The 15,914-nt window shown below is 44.2% G+C and overlaps 10 protein-coding genes across 10 annotated transcripts; 4 read left to right on the plus strand and 6 right to left on the minus strand.

Moving 5' to 3' along the window:
* Positions 1-64: 64 nt before the first annotated feature.
* Positions 65-869, minus strand: BO82DRAFT_348034 (uncharacterized protein). The gene is made up of 2 exons (XM_025633814.1): positions 741-869; positions 65-687 (listed from the first exon to the last, which is right to left on the minus strand). The coding sequence occupies exons 1-2, from the start codon at positions 783-785 to the stop codon at positions 100-102; spliced, it is 633 nt and encodes a 210-aa protein (XP_025486196.1). The 5' UTR covers positions 786-869; the 3' UTR covers positions 65-99.
* Positions 870-1,316: 447 nt separating this feature from the next.
* BO82DRAFT_369706 (uncharacterized protein) lies at positions 1,317-1,706 on the plus strand (the record flags this gene model as incomplete). The annotated part of the gene is made up of 2 exons (XM_025637177.1): positions 1,317-1,649; positions 1,698-1,706. 2 exons carry the CDS (start codon positions 1,317-1,319, stop codon positions 1,704-1,706), a joined length of 342 nt encoding a protein of 113 aa, XP_025486197.1.
* Positions 1,707-2,119: 413 nt separating this feature from the next.
* Positions 2,120-3,459, minus strand: BO82DRAFT_359528 (uncharacterized protein). Its single transcript, XM_025636601.1, has 3 exons — positions 2,990-3,459; positions 2,875-2,940; positions 2,120-2,825 (listed from the first exon to the last, which is right to left on the minus strand). The coding sequence occupies exons 1-3, from the start codon at positions 3,231-3,233 to the stop codon at positions 2,356-2,358; spliced, it is 780 nt and encodes a 259-aa protein (XP_025486198.1). The 5' UTR covers positions 3,234-3,459; the 3' UTR covers positions 2,120-2,355.
* A 662-nt stretch (positions 3,460-4,121) lies between these two features.
* Positions 4,122-5,125, plus strand: BO82DRAFT_297308 (kinase-like protein; the record flags this gene model as incomplete). Its single annotated transcript, XM_025631946.1, has 3 exons — positions 4,122-4,719; positions 4,771-4,976; positions 5,024-5,125. The coding sequence occupies 3 exons, from the start codon at positions 4,122-4,124 to the stop codon at positions 5,123-5,125; spliced, it is 906 nt and encodes a 301-aa protein (XP_025486199.1).
* Positions 5,126-6,197: 1,072 nt separating this feature from the next.
* BO82DRAFT_297307 (uncharacterized protein) lies at positions 6,198-7,924 on the minus strand (the record flags this gene model as incomplete). Its single annotated transcript, XM_025631945.1, has 2 exons — positions 6,198-7,184; positions 7,232-7,924. Coding segments are annotated over 2 exons (1,680 nt in total), but the record flags the coding sequence as incomplete, so codon positions are not given.
* Positions 7,925-7,975: 51 nt separating this feature from the next.
* Positions 7,976-9,734, plus strand: BO82DRAFT_218577 (casein kinase family protein). Its single transcript, XM_025630760.1, has 2 exons — positions 7,976-8,375; positions 8,433-9,734. The coding sequence occupies exons 1-2, from the start codon at positions 8,324-8,326 to the stop codon at positions 9,581-9,583; spliced, it is 1,203 nt and encodes a 400-aa protein (XP_025486201.1). The 5' UTR covers positions 7,976-8,323; the 3' UTR covers positions 9,584-9,734.
* A 112-nt stretch (positions 9,735-9,846) lies between these two features.
* On the minus strand, positions 9,847-11,236 carry BO82DRAFT_369710 (uncharacterized protein; the record flags this gene model as incomplete). Its single annotated transcript, XM_025637178.1, has 2 exons — positions 9,847-10,547; positions 10,597-11,236. 2 exons carry the CDS (start codon positions 11,234-11,236, stop codon positions 9,847-9,849), a joined length of 1,341 nt encoding a protein of 446 aa, XP_025486202.1.
* A 606-nt stretch (positions 11,237-11,842) lies between these two features.
* On the minus strand, positions 11,843-13,228 carry BO82DRAFT_322800 (uncharacterized protein). The gene is made up of 4 exons (XM_025632776.1): positions 12,684-13,228; positions 12,363-12,635; positions 12,234-12,311; positions 11,843-12,179 (listed from the first exon to the last, which is right to left on the minus strand). The coding sequence occupies exons 1-4, from the start codon at positions 12,914-12,916 to the stop codon at positions 11,957-11,959; spliced, it is 807 nt and encodes a 268-aa protein (XP_025486203.1). The 5' UTR covers positions 12,917-13,228; the 3' UTR covers positions 11,843-11,956.
* A 204-nt stretch (positions 13,229-13,432) lies between these two features.
* On the plus strand, positions 13,433-14,052 carry BO82DRAFT_218597 (uncharacterized protein). The gene is made up of 2 exons (XM_025630762.1): positions 13,433-13,738; positions 13,804-14,052. Exons 1-2 carry the CDS (start codon positions 13,535-13,537, stop codon positions 14,002-14,004), a joined length of 405 nt encoding a protein of 134 aa, XP_025486204.1. The 5' UTR covers positions 13,433-13,534; the 3' UTR covers positions 14,005-14,052.
* Positions 14,053-14,065: 13 nt separating this feature from the next.
* On the minus strand, positions 14,066-15,906 carry BO82DRAFT_218588 (uncharacterized protein). The gene has a single exon (XM_025630761.1). The coding sequence runs from the start codon at positions 15,673-15,675 to the stop codon at positions 14,101-14,103; it is 1,575 nt and encodes a 524-aa protein (XP_025486205.1). The 5' UTR covers positions 15,676-15,906; the 3' UTR covers positions 14,066-14,100.
* Positions 15,907-15,914: the final 8 nt, after the last annotated feature.

Here is a 15,914-nt window from a genome sequence, read left to right on the forward strand (position 1 = left end):
CACAATCTGATTTAAGTTCTAGTAGGTTTTTCATGCACGGCAGTACTGTAACCAGTTAGGTGTTGTTTATTCATGTCTGAGTAGCCTGTCTGTAGATTACTATGCAGATTTCAATGTTGCGATACGCTTGTCCTGCTCTTCGATGATTTTTCTGTACTTTGCTTCCATCTGATCTTCAAGGTCGAGTATAACATCCGTTATCTGCCGTGAGCGATCTCCCTTCACAAGCATGCTGTCCTCTTCCAGGAGCATGGTATCGACGATAGAATCTATCAGATGAAACTTTCTTTGTGTCCGATCAAGCTCTAATGTCAGATCATGACACTGTCGCTTTTCAATGTCTAGCATCCTTTCAATCTCTTCATGCGCAGCTTTCAATCTGAGCATACTCTCTTGCTGTAATGCAATTGATGCTACCAGTCTTTGTTTGTCTCTCCTCTCCAAATCCAAACAGTGCTTTGTATAAGCGTGGTCTGAGCATTCTTCCTCAAGCCTCTGCTTGTGGAAATTATTAGCCGCAGTGAGATCTTGCAAGGTCCTATGCTGGGTGTTGTGATCGGCTTCCAGCTGCTGGAAGGCAGCGTTGTTGACAGAAGACTGGCGAAGTACATGTCGCAAATAGACGATATGGTTTCGATAAAAGGAGACTCTATCACCTGTAGGTGATCCAGGCGCGAATAGTGGTTCCTTTGCAAGTTTCAGCAATGTGTAATGTTAAATAGCAACCACAGTCGACCTACATTTTCTATGATGGATCTTCGTCCTTGCGGAATATCGTGATTCATAGTGGCTCGTGTGCTTGAATATTTGATTTCTTGTGAAGACTGAAAGCAAGTGCCAGGTTTAGAGAGAAGGCAGCTGGAACTCGGAGATAAAATAGACGGTAAAGGGCGCCCCTAATATCTCACTCTATTGCGTTTTAAGCTAGAAATCGCCTCTATCTAGTCCACCAGTCGGTAGTATCAGTAAAGTAAGAAAGTGATGACTTGACTAAAGGCGCTATGATAAAGATGGTTTAGAACGAGGAGTGGATCGCATCGATAAACATTGAGAGCAGTGCCTAGTGATACAGCTTAAACTATCACCTTATAGAACATTTTTTAATTGGCCACGATTGGCGCAAAATAAACTATTACAATATTATCCAGAGCCTACCATAGCATACTTGCGAATTTGACTGCGCCGCTGATTTGCGCCGCTTATATACCCTGGTCGTCGAAGAGCCTTGGAGGCGGCACAGCTCCCCAATGACCTCAAGGATAGCAGTATATAAGTACCGCAGAACGATGTTTCTCTGAAAACAATGAGTCAAAATCATGGCGAGAGTGGCTTGGACCCCGGAAGAAACTGCAATCGCTATAGTCTTCGATATGTGGGGCATCGATCATGAATTGATTGCCAGGCTCATCACGGAGCGATGGTCTATACTCATGGGTGTGAGTCCAAATGACTCCGTATCCCAGTATGGGCGGACTACAAAAGCATTAGAAGCCCGACTAGAGCGCATTCGATTACGAAGCCCCGTGCTCTGGGATGGGCAGGAATGGAATCCAGATGCTGTTAGCGAATTCCTCTTCTCCACAGCCGATAATGACCTTGTTTTGAATTTATTGGCACTATCGGCGGCCGATGCTCATAGGATAGCCCAGGTAATTGTCGGTCAGATCCATATTATAAACACTACTTTAATCATTTAGCTGTCCTAGGATCCAAGCGTCACCCTTGGTGCTTTCAGCAGTTTGACTAGCCAAGCTGATTCTAACACCAGAAATTGAATACTCTCCTGACCTTAGTAAGTTTAGCCTCCCTTCGAAGCACATCCTCTGATTTTTGGAAAGACAGTAATCAATAGTGGTGAGGGGTGGGAAGTTGAGGGATAGGCGGCCATTATTTACTTCGCGTCTGAAGGCGTTCCGCTTAACTCTATTGTTGCTATTCGCCACCAAAGAAACTTCCTTTGGATTTAAAATGTGGTGAATCGTAAGCTGAATGAGCTAAGGAGAAACTGAGTTCACGGAAAATAATACAGTTGGAACTCGCAGACAGTCAATCACTACTTGGATGAGATGGAGCAAATATGCAGTACAAATGTTGTCAGTGGGCCTATCGAAGAATGTTATACAGTATGCATAAAAGTCTTTTGCCAAGTATTGTCTTTTTGACCTATCTTCTCGGGTTCCACATGTAAATGCGCTCATCTTAGTTCAACCAACAAGGTTTGCAGAAGCAGCACAGACAATCATCATCCAAAATATAGAGGTTGTCACATACATTTTAGCAGTTGATTTTCTGTGCTTGTAATGCAAAAGGCGGATTAGATGGTGGAATGATGGCATTGTCCAAACATAAGTATTTCTAGATAAATCGCAGCTTGGTTCCTCGCACAATAAATTTCGTCATGAAGCAACCTTTGTGTGTCTTGTCACAACATCTTAAATAAAGAAGATTCTGCTGCTCTTGCTGCTCATCTGCGTCTCCAAGCTGGGATAGATAAAATCCTCTTGTTGGCTGTCTGCAGTAAGGACAGCAAGGTCGAATATCTTCTGAAATAAGTCTTGCCTTGGCCTGTGCAAAATCACCATTTGTTGCACGGTAGACATATTGATGAAATGTTTCTTGGAAGCAATCGAAGCACCACGGATGGCCGCAGTCGAGTACGATATCAACTGCGTTCTGGTAGCAAATCTTGCATTCAAGCAGTCCAAGTCGATGATCTCCCTGTGCAGTATGCTTGGATTTGCATGAAGTGCAATGCATGGAAAACTCATCATCGTCATTGTTCTCTCTCTGTTCATCATCTTGAGATTCAAGCGTAGCCACGTTTACTACGTAATGTAAGCACCATGCCCATGGCTAGAGATAGATATTACATACCATCACTTGCCCCAGATAGAGAGAGAGTTGCATAGCCGTCATCGTCATCAATCACAATCGGATTCTCTGTAATCGGTCAGTGTCATATCCGGCCGATTTGAGGCGATAGCCGGACCTTTAGAACTCCCTGGTAGGAAATAAAGATAATCAGGCGCTCTTGACATCTTCAGATATAGCCAGACACAAGCCCAGTACAGCACAATAATCGTAAAACAAGTGTAGATAAATGACGCTTGTGAGGGTGTTCTCTCTACTTTAAGTAGAATCCAGAGCACAAGTACGTCGGTTTCGATAAGGAGTAAGCATGCTGTGCAAAGAAGCATAACCACCAGGTTCGGATAACCACAGGAACGGCTCATATTGGAATTCAGCGAGACAATAGAGTCATGAGTGGGCTTCGTGTTGTGGTCTACCTATTCAGGCGGCGAGATTGCCATTATGGTAAGACCTACCGTGTGGTCTTGCATGGTTCAGAAATCTAAGCACATTAATCAGTCTTATGACAGGACGTACCGTAGGGCGCTACTCCCGGTACGATCAGATCTACCATATGGAACTCCATGCTTTCTGAAAAGCATGGCTAAGCGTCAAACCATGTGAATAAATTGGCCATAGGATAAGTCTTACCGTGGGGTCAAGCTAGCCACGAGGTACTCCATTATTTTTAGTAAACATAGTAGGACGGCTAACCGCTTGGTTGTATTATACGTAGGGCGCGTTTCACAGTACGGCCAAACCCGCCACAGGGTACCGTAGGTTATCCAGATTAGGTTTAGTTCGAGGTTCGCCTGGTCGTATTATCCACATAATTTAGTGGACCACGCGGTCATACCTCCCCTACAGTACACTCTTTGTTCAAAGACTAAGAAATGATGTCAACCCTGCGACTGCAGCTTCCCTGCGGCTGAGCTTGGCACAACTATTACACAACACACTGACTTTTCAAGAAAAGCTACAATTAGACTGACAGCTTGCAAGTCAAACTTATGCAACTAAGCTCTATATACTATACATGGTATACCTTTCAAATATTATAACTTTCTTATTGATTTATGTTGTTTCTGAGATACCCTGTGGAAACTTGATATACATGGTACATCTAGAGTGCTAGGGATTTGGTGATGGTGAACATGAGTGGAGAGCATGTTTCAGGTTGATTAGACCATGGTCTTCGGGTGAATATAAAAGCCTGTTAAATGGGAAATTTACTAGCATAGTACCTAAGCAATTGACTTCTTTTTCCAAAAATGAACAAGGATGCGACAAAAGACTCAGACAAGAGCCGCTTGTCTACATTTCCGCGGACAAGAACAGGGCAACAGATTCTAACAAAGAGAGTGATAGCCAATCTCGAACCATCCTGGGATAGCAAGCGGCATGCCAAAAAGCTTCAGAAAGACTTACAGGAGCCCTCAGCAAGATTGCAAAAGGAAACAGCAGATCCATGGGAACGTTATGAGAAGTGCTTCAAATTACACCAGGCTGGTGAGGGGTATCTTGTCTTTGCTAAGAATGCCACCTTTAAAGAGGCTATGATGAAAAAGATAGAGATCTCTGGCGAAGACGTGGTCTCAAACCTTACTACCGCAAGTCATAAGAATCTTGTGCAATTGTACGAGGTCTTATATCGAGAAGGCACATTGTTCCTCTTCTACGAAGTTATGGACGTATCCCTAAATCAGGTTTTTGCAACCCCTCTTGGACGAATGAGACTTTACGAAGTGGCAGCGTTCTCTCATGATATACTCTTGGGCCTGAACTATATACACCAAATACATCGAATCAGTCATGGAAACATCAATTCGAATAATATTTTGTTGGCAACTAATGGTTCAGTCAAGATCGGTAAGTCGAGTGCTTAATTTATGTGTCATGACCTAAGCTAATAACCAATAGCCAATTTCGGTGAGAGTATACTACATAGTCAAGACCTAGAGTTACATCAGGATGATATCCGATCAATCGGAACTATGATAATCGAGTGCCTAGAGCCCCAAACTTCTCTTCAAAAGGAGGATTGCTTGAGGTCGAAGACATGGGATCCAAAGTTGATCAACTTCATTGAGGCCACCAAGCAAAGGAGTGCACAGTATCTCTTGAAGGTCTGGCAGTTCTTTCCTTTTATATTGGCATTGTCTGATCGTCCTAGGATGACTTCCTTCAACTCTCCCCCGGGTCGCCATGTCTGAAACCTTACATTCGACTGGCGCGGGAGCTAGCTAATAATCAAGTCGAGCTCCAAAGAGATTAATCATATCGGTTCAATATGAAAAAGGTCCGAGGTTGACATAATTTTGATGATGAGTAATAGTGACTTCTATGTTGAATCACAAATAGATAGCATTTTTCCAAGATTCATTAATTCAGAATAGTAAATCTCGGGATATACAACGTCTCTAAATCAAATCTTGTGTCTGCATAGCGGCATGTCTATAAATAATGAAGTTACTTTGAAAACGCCTTCATAATACAGTAGCTAAATATATGCCTATAGACTACGATATCTCTCATAGTATAGCCTACCATTGTAATGTCCATTGCCCGTTCTGGAAGCTTGGTAGAGGATTCTCAGTAATGGTATCCCTTTGCTGCAAAATATCGTTCCTGAACTCTCCATTCGGGCCATAAAACACAAGAGTTGGGGCTATCTGGCAAATATGTGCCAGGGTGGTTGTGTTAAGAATTGGCCTGTTGTCTTCTGGAGGGGTTGCTAGCCACGAATCCTGAAATTCTGGCAGATTTCCGCACACTGTTGCAAGAGAGTTCTCAAGTACACAAATGCACTTTGCTGAATTAATATCGAAGAAGATTGTGTAATGTGGGACTTTTCGAGCTTGTGATATAACCTTCCTCCAGAAATTGCCGGGACATACAGTAGCTGTGAATACACAGTATTCTCTTGTCTGTTGTATGATAGCATTCTGTGTCGGAAGCGAGGAGTCTAACAAATTATGAGAGATAGATGCAAATGCTGGCTCATTGATCGGCGGCGCTGATAAATCCCAGCTGGGAGGTGAAAAGTCAACCATGTTGAGAAAATCCAGGGCCATGTTGTTATCAGCGTTGGATTGTCCTTCGTCAGATAATTGACTAGTGAGGAGGGCGGTATCCGATTGCCCGAGCATCACACTATCTACTCGATCCTCGTTGCTGTTGGGCTGACTGAAAGAAGTCTGGGTGTTATTGCGCTCTGGTTGCTCTGACATCGTTATATCTACTTGCTGGATATTTTCATTCTGATTGTTTTGCATGTCGTGGTTAGTACTGGTCTGTATATGCTCTGACATCACGGTATCCCCTCCGTTGAGCGTTTCTTCGGCTTCTAAATCGTCTGGCTCCGGGAAAAAGGCAATAAACATGTCACGTTTCACTTCAAAGTCTGTCGGATGTTCACGTCTCTCGTCGTTCTGTAAAGTATAAATCTGATTCAGGAAGAGGTATTTCTGATCAGCAAAATAGGAATCAGCATCGGTCATCCCGCATCGTCTCTCGATTGACCACGGTGTACGCGAGTCTGTGCTATGGTATGGACGAGACACTGCTACTGGTTTCCTGCCAATACCATTCAACACTCTAGCGACCTGCTCAGTGCACGATGACAGGATAGTTTCATCGTATTCAAAGAGAGTGGGTGGTCTGAGTCGCAATAGCAAAGAATGCACCGCGGTATACTCGGAAGATCTCGCTGAATCGTTCGCGGACGATGCAAAGCCAACTCTGTTAGCGAGGTCTTTGAACCGAGCCCATAATTCGTGGTAGTCTGCTGGCTTCCGGGAATGCTTGTGGACGCCCATTGGCCGATGCTCTGAAAGCCCGTAGAAATTGCGGGTGGCGAACAAGAACATTTGTCGGTATGCAGACCAGAATCTTGTACTTCTATCCTCAATTGGATTATAGGCAAAATCGTTCTCTGTGATCTGGATCGGCAGGGGATCTTCACTAGAAGCAATGTAACATGCCCTCATTGCTTCTTGAATGGTGCCCGCGAAATTTGATGGAAGGAACTTTTTCATAACCTGCATTACGGGCTTAATGTACTTGGTATTTTCAAGGAAGGTTTTGAGCGAGGGAACAATGCCCTTAAAAGCGAGGGCTGCCTGGTGTAATTGAGACCGAGCCTGAGCATCTGTAATATGAGAAAATGCTCTCCCATTGTTAAATATTTCATTTATATACCAACAATCACCGTCGGACCATTGAGGGCATCTTCCTTCAAGAAGTTGAATTGTCTCTAAATCAAGATCGCTATGGTGTCCGCATGTCAAAACATGCAATGACCGATAGATATGATCCAAATAATTAGATAGTTCCTGCAGTTGTCAGCACAGGAAGTTTTGGAGTGAGACAATCATCAGACCTCAGGACATTGCATACTCAGGAGATGGGTACCCATTAACCAGGGTTGCCAGATGCCAGGAAAATCAAGAAGTTCGTCTAGACTTTTCTGGAATCTTTTATAAGGCGATCCTTTGTCTCGGTAGATCTGACGGAAGTCTCGACATTTAGTTGGTGACCATTTTGCTAGCCACTCCCCGGCAGCAGCATCATTTTGACATTTCTGGTAGTAGCGGACATTGAAGAATATCTCTCCGTCAGATAAGACTCGTGAGCTGTCTCTAAACTCATATAAAATCCTCCTCGCTTGATCATCAAGTTTTGAGTTATCATACAGGGTCACATTCCACCAAATATCATCTGGTGGCAACCATGAACTTGCTGCTGCGATTCGATGTCTTCCTCTTGTACAGTCCAAGAAGCAGTTTGGAGCTAATATGATGGCAGGAATATCCGAGCCAATCGCTGAAAGAGAATTCATTGTAAGAATTTCGCGATACTGGTCTCTTGACACCAATGCGTTGATATAATTTGGCGGAGCTGAGCGCTGACAGCCCTCTTTCTTAAATCGATGCTTAAGACGGTTGATATTGCCCTGGTCAACTGAGTGTGTCTTAAGCTTTCCTTGCAAGCTTGTAAAGCGCAGCTGTCTAAGTTGATGTATCTTCACAGTGCCGAGCTGTGCAGCGGAAGTTAGATTCCAAGGGTTGTCCATGACGAGTACCTTGACACCATCTACTATATCGGTATTCACAGTCATTCATGCATGAAGAAGGTTTATATGGTAGGATGTATCCTAGGATTACTAATTATACCATGGTTAATCGAACAAGTGGATTCATAGGGACTTGTACAATTGTTTGCGGCTTCCAAGACAGCCAATGGGGACTCAGAAAATGTTGATTAACGACTAACAGACTATTCAGGAATCAGTGGCCCAAACACCATGACCGTGGAAGTCAGAGTTTTGGTGCTAGCGCTTCGTCGAAGGCTGACAAGTAACTAGTCGGGAAACACCATGGAGGTTTGCCTTATATAGAGCGAAAGTAACTGAGTCTAGTCTGCTCTGCTAAAAACCACTATTCTTCCCACCAAGAAATCAGCAAGAGGATAAATGGAGTCATGGAAATTGTTGAAATTGCCGGGGCGCGATGTGGCCGGCCTCGGTATGTCACAGTAGAAATCCGCGGGCTGCGAGCTGCGAGCTTCTGACACGTGATCAGGTCAAAATTTGACCACCGGCGAAGATGTTACTTTAACATCTCACGAAGATGAATCTGCACTGGCTTATAATGTGTTCGCATTGAGTGCATTAACTGGAGGTCCCGGCATCCCTATCTATCACTGGCATGGCAAACACACAAACAAATATATCCTAATCATAGATCTTCGTGGGCCAAGCCTTGAAGAGGTCTTCGAGAAAAACGGCCGAGAATTCAAGGCACCGACGCTGGTATACTTAGCAGAGCAGTTGGTAGCCCGCTTGCAGTACATTCATGGTCGGTCTATAACAGTTGGCAAATTAACACCTTACTCATGTTCTGTCGGCTCTCAGCAGTGGCGAAGCCCACAATTACTGATTGACTGCTTTTCACCACCCGCAGGGGCTCAGACTTTTGCACAGGACCTGAATAGCCTGGGCGAACTTCTTTTGTACTTCTGCAATGGCTTTGTCACATGGGAACAATTCCAAGTTGCTAGGAAAAACAGCCATCCATTCACGCCATACGGCACACTGTCGGTTTTCGTATGTGAACTTCTATCACAAAACCCGCCAGACTATCCACGCTTGAAGCTCATGATCGAGCATATGTATAACAGTCTGGATGTCCCGGAGAGATTTCTTCCATTTTACAATAACGAGCGATTCATATCTGCCAGAATCGACTCGACTGGGGTTCTTTTTGCCCATCTTGAGAAGCATCTTGCGAAAATTGGTTGTGAAGTGAAAGGGAATCAATCTTGTTTATGTGAAATGGTTCCAAGTTCCCTTGGTCTTATCTTGGATTTATATTATGAGTTATTCATAAGGCTTCGCCCTCGTCATTGGAAAGGTCTCTACCTTGTTAGGGCTCATCATTTGCCAAATCGATTATGGAGAGATCTACGCTGGTTTATAACAGCAACAAAAAACGAGTCAACTATGAAGCAAAAGTCATTCGCTGATATGATATACAGTTTCTTAACAGTACTATTCGAAACTGTTCCACATTATCGAATTTACTGGACCGAGTATCTTCTAAGCCAAGCGCATCGTCAACGAGAATTTGAGATTGACTTGAACAGGCGGCAAGCATGGGTTTCTACAATCCGTCACTGGGAGATGGAACTTCACAGGCTCGAAGCTATGCCACCGGAATGGCTTGTTGTTTGATTGACACATTTATGAGGGCTCCAGGCGCATTTCATAATATTCAGTGATATTTGAAAAAACCATCTAATCAACTGCAATATAGATCGATTTGCAAAAAATAACAGAAAAAAAGTAGATAGGCCATCTAAAACAGCCGACTGATAGAAAGGGGGAGAAAAGCAACAATATAGCATGATAAGAAGGCTATGTTGAATAGCAAAGGTATTACTCAAAGCGAGCATGGCTGACAGCATCTCTTGCACTGTCCTTGAGCCTATCTGTTCTCACTTTCGGAGACTCCCTGTGGACCTTGTGGTCTTGGAGCCACCTTTATCAGTACTTTCACTTGCCCTCGTTTTGCCCTTGGCACCTTCCTTGTCGGTAGTTTCAGCTGCCTTTCCTTTACTCTTGCCGCCTTGCTTATCGGTACTTTCGGCTATCTTCGCTTTGCCCTTGAGGCTTTCCTGCGTGGCATCCATAGGCTCTTTTCCTTGATCTGATGAGTTGATCTTAGTGGTGGAAAGTGAGCGGTGCGGCAGAGTAAGCTCTGGTGCTTTCCCAGCCGCAATTCCCTTCCCAGGTAAATCATTGTTGGCCGAAGTAATTGAGCCTTCCGAGAACAAACCGCGTTCACCTTGAACTCGTGAGAGATAGAGGTTAGAACTTGTTGTTTTCTCCGTGCCTTCCTTCTTGTCGGGGGCAATATACACCCAAGTCGAGAGAGCTTCACGCCGTGATTCATTAGTTGACCAGTCTTCCGGGTTGGAGGAGGCCACTTTGATCATGATAAAGAGAATGCATTGGCGTACTGAAATGCTTGCTGTATGGTCTCGATGTTGCGCTTTTGAATCATGCTTTATCGCATCAGAATAATCAAGAGTCCACTTTCCATCGCTGAATTCACGGCGAAGAAAAACAGTCCATCTGTAATTAGTCATAAAAGCATATTTGAGATTCGCAGCCCACATGTCTCTTGCTATCTGTCCTGCAACTTATCAGAGATATACGAATAATACTATGCAATAGTTACTTACCGAGGAACCTTCGGAGAAGCTTCTCGGCCTCTTTGTCCCCCTTAAGAGTTTGCTTGATATTCGCGTCAGGGAGAGTTCCCCAGGGGTGCTTGGCTTCCCCAATTGCGCGGGCTTTGCCTTTTTCATCAATTAGGGCATAGTCGGGGATCGATCCTCTCTCGGGTTTCGCGGGCTTTTTGCTTTGACCTTCCGTCCCTGTGATGGCGTTCGGTTTGCCAGTGGACGTTTTATCCTGCTCGTTGGCTAGGGGTAGAACCGGCCATCTCAACTTATCCACAGTGACAGTCCAATCGCCGAAGTACAGAGGATATCCGAGGATCTTAGCGACACCATTTAACGGGTTCAGAACATTCGATATAAAGCGGGCGCTGCTCGAAATTTCGGCGCCGCAAAGAAAGTGCTCGCTGTAATAAACATCACTTGTCTCAACATGAGCTGTGACAGGATGCTGGTAGTTATCCCATTCGACTTTTGCGAGAACCTGTTCAACTTCATCTCGGAAATCGTGCCAATAACGCAGTTCTCCAATAAAGTCTATCAGGTGTAGACCTGTACCTGAGGAATGTTTCCCGGATCTTTCTGCTATGTCTGAGAACGAGTCTTCAACAAGCTCACGACAAGTCTGGCAGATGATCTTCATGTCTTCACTTTTTTGCTGGATACTTTATATAGGTGTTAAAGGTATAGTGTATGACAAATGAATAATGGATGGATATAGAGCTCTTCAGAGGAGGATAGAGACTTCCTTTTATACCTTAAGCTATCTATTGCTGACTCGCCTTCTTGAGGCTATAATCTGAGATCAACACCATCCAAGTCCGATAAACCAAAATACTAAGTTCTTGTACAGCTCTAAAGCCGTCCAGTCTTGGTCTCTGCAAGCTTTCAGAAGACAGAGGGATCAACAACTAAGCTATTTTCTAACCGAATGTAATATCAAGATTCTAAGTTCGAGTTTATCTGAACTTGGCGAGTGGCTGGTCTATTTGTTCAAGCAATTATTTACGTACCTTACCAGTCTTCCGTCAACAATGCTGCCTTCCAAGAGCTATAAACCAATGAGGATTTAGGCCTAGCACAAATCACTACAGTAATCTAAAGAATCATCCGTGACAGTACTATTATAGCTTTAGAAAGACCGTATAAGTCACATTTCACATATCTTTTTTATAATTTTCTTAATGTGTCTTCTCTATGATGAAGGCAATATTGGTTGTATGGGGTTAAGTGTCCAGATTAGGTAATTCTGCTGCATTCCGAGATTCCGCGAGCCCATCAAACCACTCCATAGTGCTTAAGAAGGGAGCCAAGAGATTTCCCGCTCACCGCTTGGACTAAAATAATCTATATACAGTCTCGATCAACATCTGATCCTCGAAGCTAAGAAATTTGTCAAATCCTCTAAGTAGGTAAACATCCATCCATCCTTACGCTCATGCGGGATCATGAGGTCATCATCAAAGTGGTTATCGGGGGACTTTTCTTCTTTGCCGTGTAGATTCCATAGAGAGAACTCCACCAGAGGATCAAGGCCTGAGAAAGATAATCCAAACTCCTCCGCATCTTCAAGATCAACGATATAACTGTAAAAGTTAGAACAATTCACTGATTCACTCTAATTTTCAAGTCAGACATACCATTTTTTCAAATATCGATCCCAGATAATATTTTGCCTGCGAGGGTCATGATGATAAAATCCATGGCTGCGAAACTCCCTAGTAATTCTTAGTAAGCTAGATATAGCTAGTCATAGAACAATTTACTACCATAAGGCCTTGATAAAGGCAAGTCGGGCATCATCTCGCTGTTCTGATGTTAAACTGTTGAAGTGGCCAAGATCTTGGCCCGGCACTTTCTCCATAAGGATAAACACGAGATAACCACCTGGAAAACACATTGTAGTATCTTGATCAAACGCGATTGCGTCGATAAGTGTAGGTGTACTTGTGCAGTGGTTTTCTGTTAGCTTTTGGAGATTTTCGATCTCGCGGTAAGCTTCTGAGCTGATATCGTTACTTCCGTCATCCCAAGGGGAGAGCCTAATTCAGTTAGTAACTTCATTCGTTCTTCCACAGTATGGTCCGTACTGTTGCTTGACCTTGACAATAGCTTCCTCCCAATTATCTGAACCATTGATCTGTGTTGCTCTGCAAACACCTGTTAACTCTTCGATAGTTCCTCTGGATTCGTCATGTGTTCGAATCTTTTCTGTAAGGATTTCATCAATCCTCCAACATGTGTTTGTGCCGCGGAAATGGACTTTACAACCAGGCAACCAGTTCAAATGATGGCTTCGAGCGAGTACGGGATCCATGATCATGCTTCAAGACTGACAGCGAGTCTTCAAGGAGGTGCACGAGACCTTTATAGGATTATGTTAAGACTTCTGGAACAGACTGATGCTAGTCAGATTGAAAGGACATTTGGCAGATGTAGTCCACCGTATTCTCGGCGGAAATGCAGCTTCCTATGCGAGCACGTGGCATGGATTAGGTGTAGTGCTTTCAAAGGCCAACATTACAATGATTCTCGAAACAACTATTCCTTGTAGTCACTACAAGCCATAGTTTGGGGAAGACTGTGTCTTAATAGCCCAAATTCTGCTTCAGATCATCAGTGAGTTCTAGCTGGCTAGGCTCAAGTGTAAGGGAAAACTTTCAGCCGCCTTAGCAGTTTGTGTGGTTTTGATGGGGTGCGGTAGTTCGTGCGAAGGTTGGCATAATGGCCTGAGACAGAAGGCGGTAAGGCTGCAAAAATGTACCCATGGAAAATAAGATGTACGTGGTTGTTTGTTCCGGGCTTGGGTATCAGCCAGTCTCACGTGACACTTGATTAGGCTGACAACAACCCTGCTGACCCCTCATTAACAAGGCGCCCTTTCCATTTAGTACAGACTTTCGAACTTCGTGAAAGAGAGTCACATCGGCTATCAACAATAATGGCGCAAGATGACTCAAATCCGAGTGTATTCAAAGAGCTTCCAGATCAAGCAAAGGCAACTGTCGAGAGAATCAAAAAGATTATTGGTGAAGACACTACAAAGAAGGAAGGCAAGGCTAGCAGTGGTTGGGGATTCTCTAGTGAGGAGCTCAGCCAGGAAATTCAGAGACTATCAGCCGAGCTAAGTATCAATGGATTCAAAGTAAGTCTGACTTTTGGGGAACAAATCAGCGGGCTACCTACTGACAAACCTGGCGCGTGTTGCAGGCATACAACTGCAAAGTTCTCCACCTTGTGCACGGCGGAATTATCCAGAATGGAACAGGCCATCAGATCATAATCCCGTTGAACGGAAAAGCGAGCTTTCTACACGACAAACCTCTCTTACCATGCCACTACACCACTCAAAAAGAAACTATCTTGGGCGACAATATCGATCTTATAATAATGTCGCTGAAAAACATTTGAGACTTGTGGGAAGAAGCATGTTCTGAACTTTCACATCGGGTATAAGTCTGAAGAATGATTATGAAGGCTATCGCTTGCCAAAAGGCTGAGAAGCCCTTATCGCGATTCATTTTCCATTGAATACTGTAGATCCAGTATCGACTCACTCACAGCAGTAGCTAACTGGGGTGAAGGAAGATTAAGGCCTTGTGGGGTCAAGTGCGCGGCTGGTGAATCAAAAAATTGCATCCACTCAGGAATATTGACATCAACAGAAACAGACGTTTCCATAAGCTGCACAGGCTCAGGTATATCTGCCACTATATCAGAAAGAGCATTGGGGTCAGGGGGTGAAGTTTCGGGTTCGCATAAGAGGACTGATAGCGGGATATCATGTATCCAGTCAGGATCATTAATATCGACATCCACTAAAACTGACGTTCCTGTTTCCAGGGGCGGGAAAGACGCAGAACTCGAGGCATCGATGGCTGACAGAGAAACGGGATATCTTGATGCAAGATCATTGGAATCAGCAGATCGTGCTATGTTCTCGATAGTCGGACAAGCCATCACGTCAAGGTTTCCTGCAGATTTGTGTCGTTTATTCTCTCCTTGAGAAATTCCTTCCGGTATCCGACATCTTTTGCGACTGCGCTCCCTGCTTTTTCCGTCGGTTTCTGAGATTATCTGTCCAACTTCGACTGATGAACTATTAAGCGACGTATTAATTCCCGTAAAGGATACATCTGCTTCTGAAAGATGCTCGGAAGACCCGGCAACAATCACATGGTCGACAGACGAGATAGCTATATCTTCATCAGCCTCGACATGGTTACTGAGATGATCAGCAACCTCGACTGGTTGAGAAGGATCCCTTCTGATGATCTCGGCTTTGTAGTCTTTCCGGCGGTCAATAATCCATTGATGTGTGTTTTGAGCCAACAGTCTCCAATAATCAGTCATAACAAGCTCGTGCGCAAGTGCTGGAATATCTTTCAGACGGCAGCGGTCCATGAGACTCCAAGCAAAGAATGTTGGCCAGACAAACGCGAGAGGTGTGCATTTGCGAATTGCCGTCTCAAGCTCGAGTTGCTGATTATCAAGACATTCCCGAATCCGCCATTCGAGATACTTCAGCTTCATTCCGCATCGAATACAACTCCGCGCTTGATTTTGATTGCTGAAACGCTTGCAAGATCGTATGTACTCTAAGTACTCAGGTCCTTGCCTTCTTGCGCCTTCGACTATGCTGCGTAACTTTGAGGGAAGATCTTCTTTATCTGCCCAGTCCTCGAAATCGTCTGCAAGAGAAAGTGCACCGAGCCCAGCTCGAAAGAAGTCATCTTGGGTTCGCTTTCCATTCACTGTCATAATGTCAATCACACGAGGGTCTTCTATTGATAAAATGGTCGGCAAGGGGACTTTTTCAGTCGTTTTCGCGAATTCCACGGTGCTTTCATAATTGAGGTATGACAAGACCCGTGTTACCGTATCAGGTACTTTCTTGACTGGTGAAGTAGGTGCAGCTTGTTCTGATAATCTTTGCGAGAAGACAGAAGAATGAAGGAGTGAGTGTAATATCTGAAAAGCTGATTCAATCTCGTCCTTGTGGTTGATCAATGTATTCTTATCGACTTTGTGTATATTTTTAATTGCGGACAGGGCTCCCAGAATCTCCTGGAGGGACTCCATTGTAGACGATATGAGCTGCAAGATAGAGAGGAGGAGAAAACTTGAGTTGAAAACCCATAAAATGTGATCAAGGGGTCTGAAGACAGACACTTAGCTTCTTGCTCTTACACATCTAGCTAATTGTATACAATTAGCTAGACAGGGATCTTGCCGCCGGTGGCGCTGGCTGTGCTTGTTTGGGGCTGTATACGACCAAAATGACAATGGGAACATTACATTCTGAAAACCTTTGATGAGTG

Source organism: Aspergillus uvarum (genome assembly GCF_003184745.1).
Source record: "Aspergillus uvarum CBS 121591 unplaced genomic scaffold BO82scaffold_97, whole genome shotgun sequence".
NCBI classification, from domain to species: domain Eukaryota; kingdom Fungi; phylum Ascomycota; class Eurotiomycetes; order Eurotiales; family Aspergillaceae; genus Aspergillus; species Aspergillus uvarum.

Excerpts from the sequence above, each read along its gene's own strand:
- BO82DRAFT_348034 (XM_025633814.1), bottom strand. The coding sequence starts at position 785 with ATGAATCACGATATTCCGCAAGGACGAAGATCCATCATAGAAAAT. Across the intron at positions 688-740 it reads GAAGATCCATCATAGAAAAT|GAACCACTATTCGCGCCTGG; the intron begins GTAGGTCGACTG and ends AAACTTGCAAAG.
- BO82DRAFT_322800 (XM_025632776.1), bottom strand. The coding sequence starts at position 12,916 with ATGATCATGGATCCCGTACTCGCTCGAAGCCATCATTTGAACTGGTTG. Across the intron at positions 12,636-12,683 it reads ATTGTCAAGGTCAAGCAACA|GCTCTCCCCTTGGGATGACG; the intron begins GTACGGACCATA and ends TAACTGAATTAG. Across the intron at positions 12,312-12,362 it reads GCCTTTATCAAGGCCTTATG|GGAGTTTCGCAGCCATGGAT; the intron begins GTAGTAAATTGT and ends AAGAATTACTAG.
- BO82DRAFT_359528 (XM_025636601.1), bottom strand. The coding sequence starts at position 3,233 with ATGAGCCGTTCCTGTGGTTATCCGAACCTGGTGGTTATGCTTCTTTGC. Across the intron at positions 2,941-2,989 it reads CCTACCAGGGAGTTCTAAAG|AGAATCCGATTGTGATTGAT; the intron begins GTCCGGCTATCG and ends GACCGATTACAG. Across the intron at positions 2,826-2,874 it reads TCTATCTGGGGCAAGTGATG|TAAACGTGGCTACGCTTGAA; the intron begins GTATGTAATATC and ends TACATTACGTAG.
- BO82DRAFT_218588 (XM_025630761.1), bottom strand. The coding sequence starts at position 15,675 with ATGGAGTCCCTCCAGGAGATTCTGGGAGCCCTGTCCGCAATTAAAAAT.
- BO82DRAFT_218577 (XM_025630760.1), top strand. The coding sequence starts at position 8,324 with ATGGAGTCATGGAAATTGTTGAAATTGCCGGGGCGCGATGTGGCCGGC. Across the intron at positions 8,376-8,432 it reads GCGCGATGTGGCCGGCCTCG|GTCAAAATTTGACCACCGGC; the intron begins GTATGTCACAGT and ends ACACGTGATCAG.
- BO82DRAFT_218597 (XM_025630762.1), top strand. The coding sequence starts at position 13,535 with ATGGCGCAAGATGACTCAAATCCGAGTGTATTCAAAGAGCTTCCAGAT. Across the intron at positions 13,739-13,803 it reads TAAGTATCAATGGATTCAAA|GCATACAACTGCAAAGTTCT; the intron begins GTAAGTCTGACT and ends CGCGTGTTGCAG.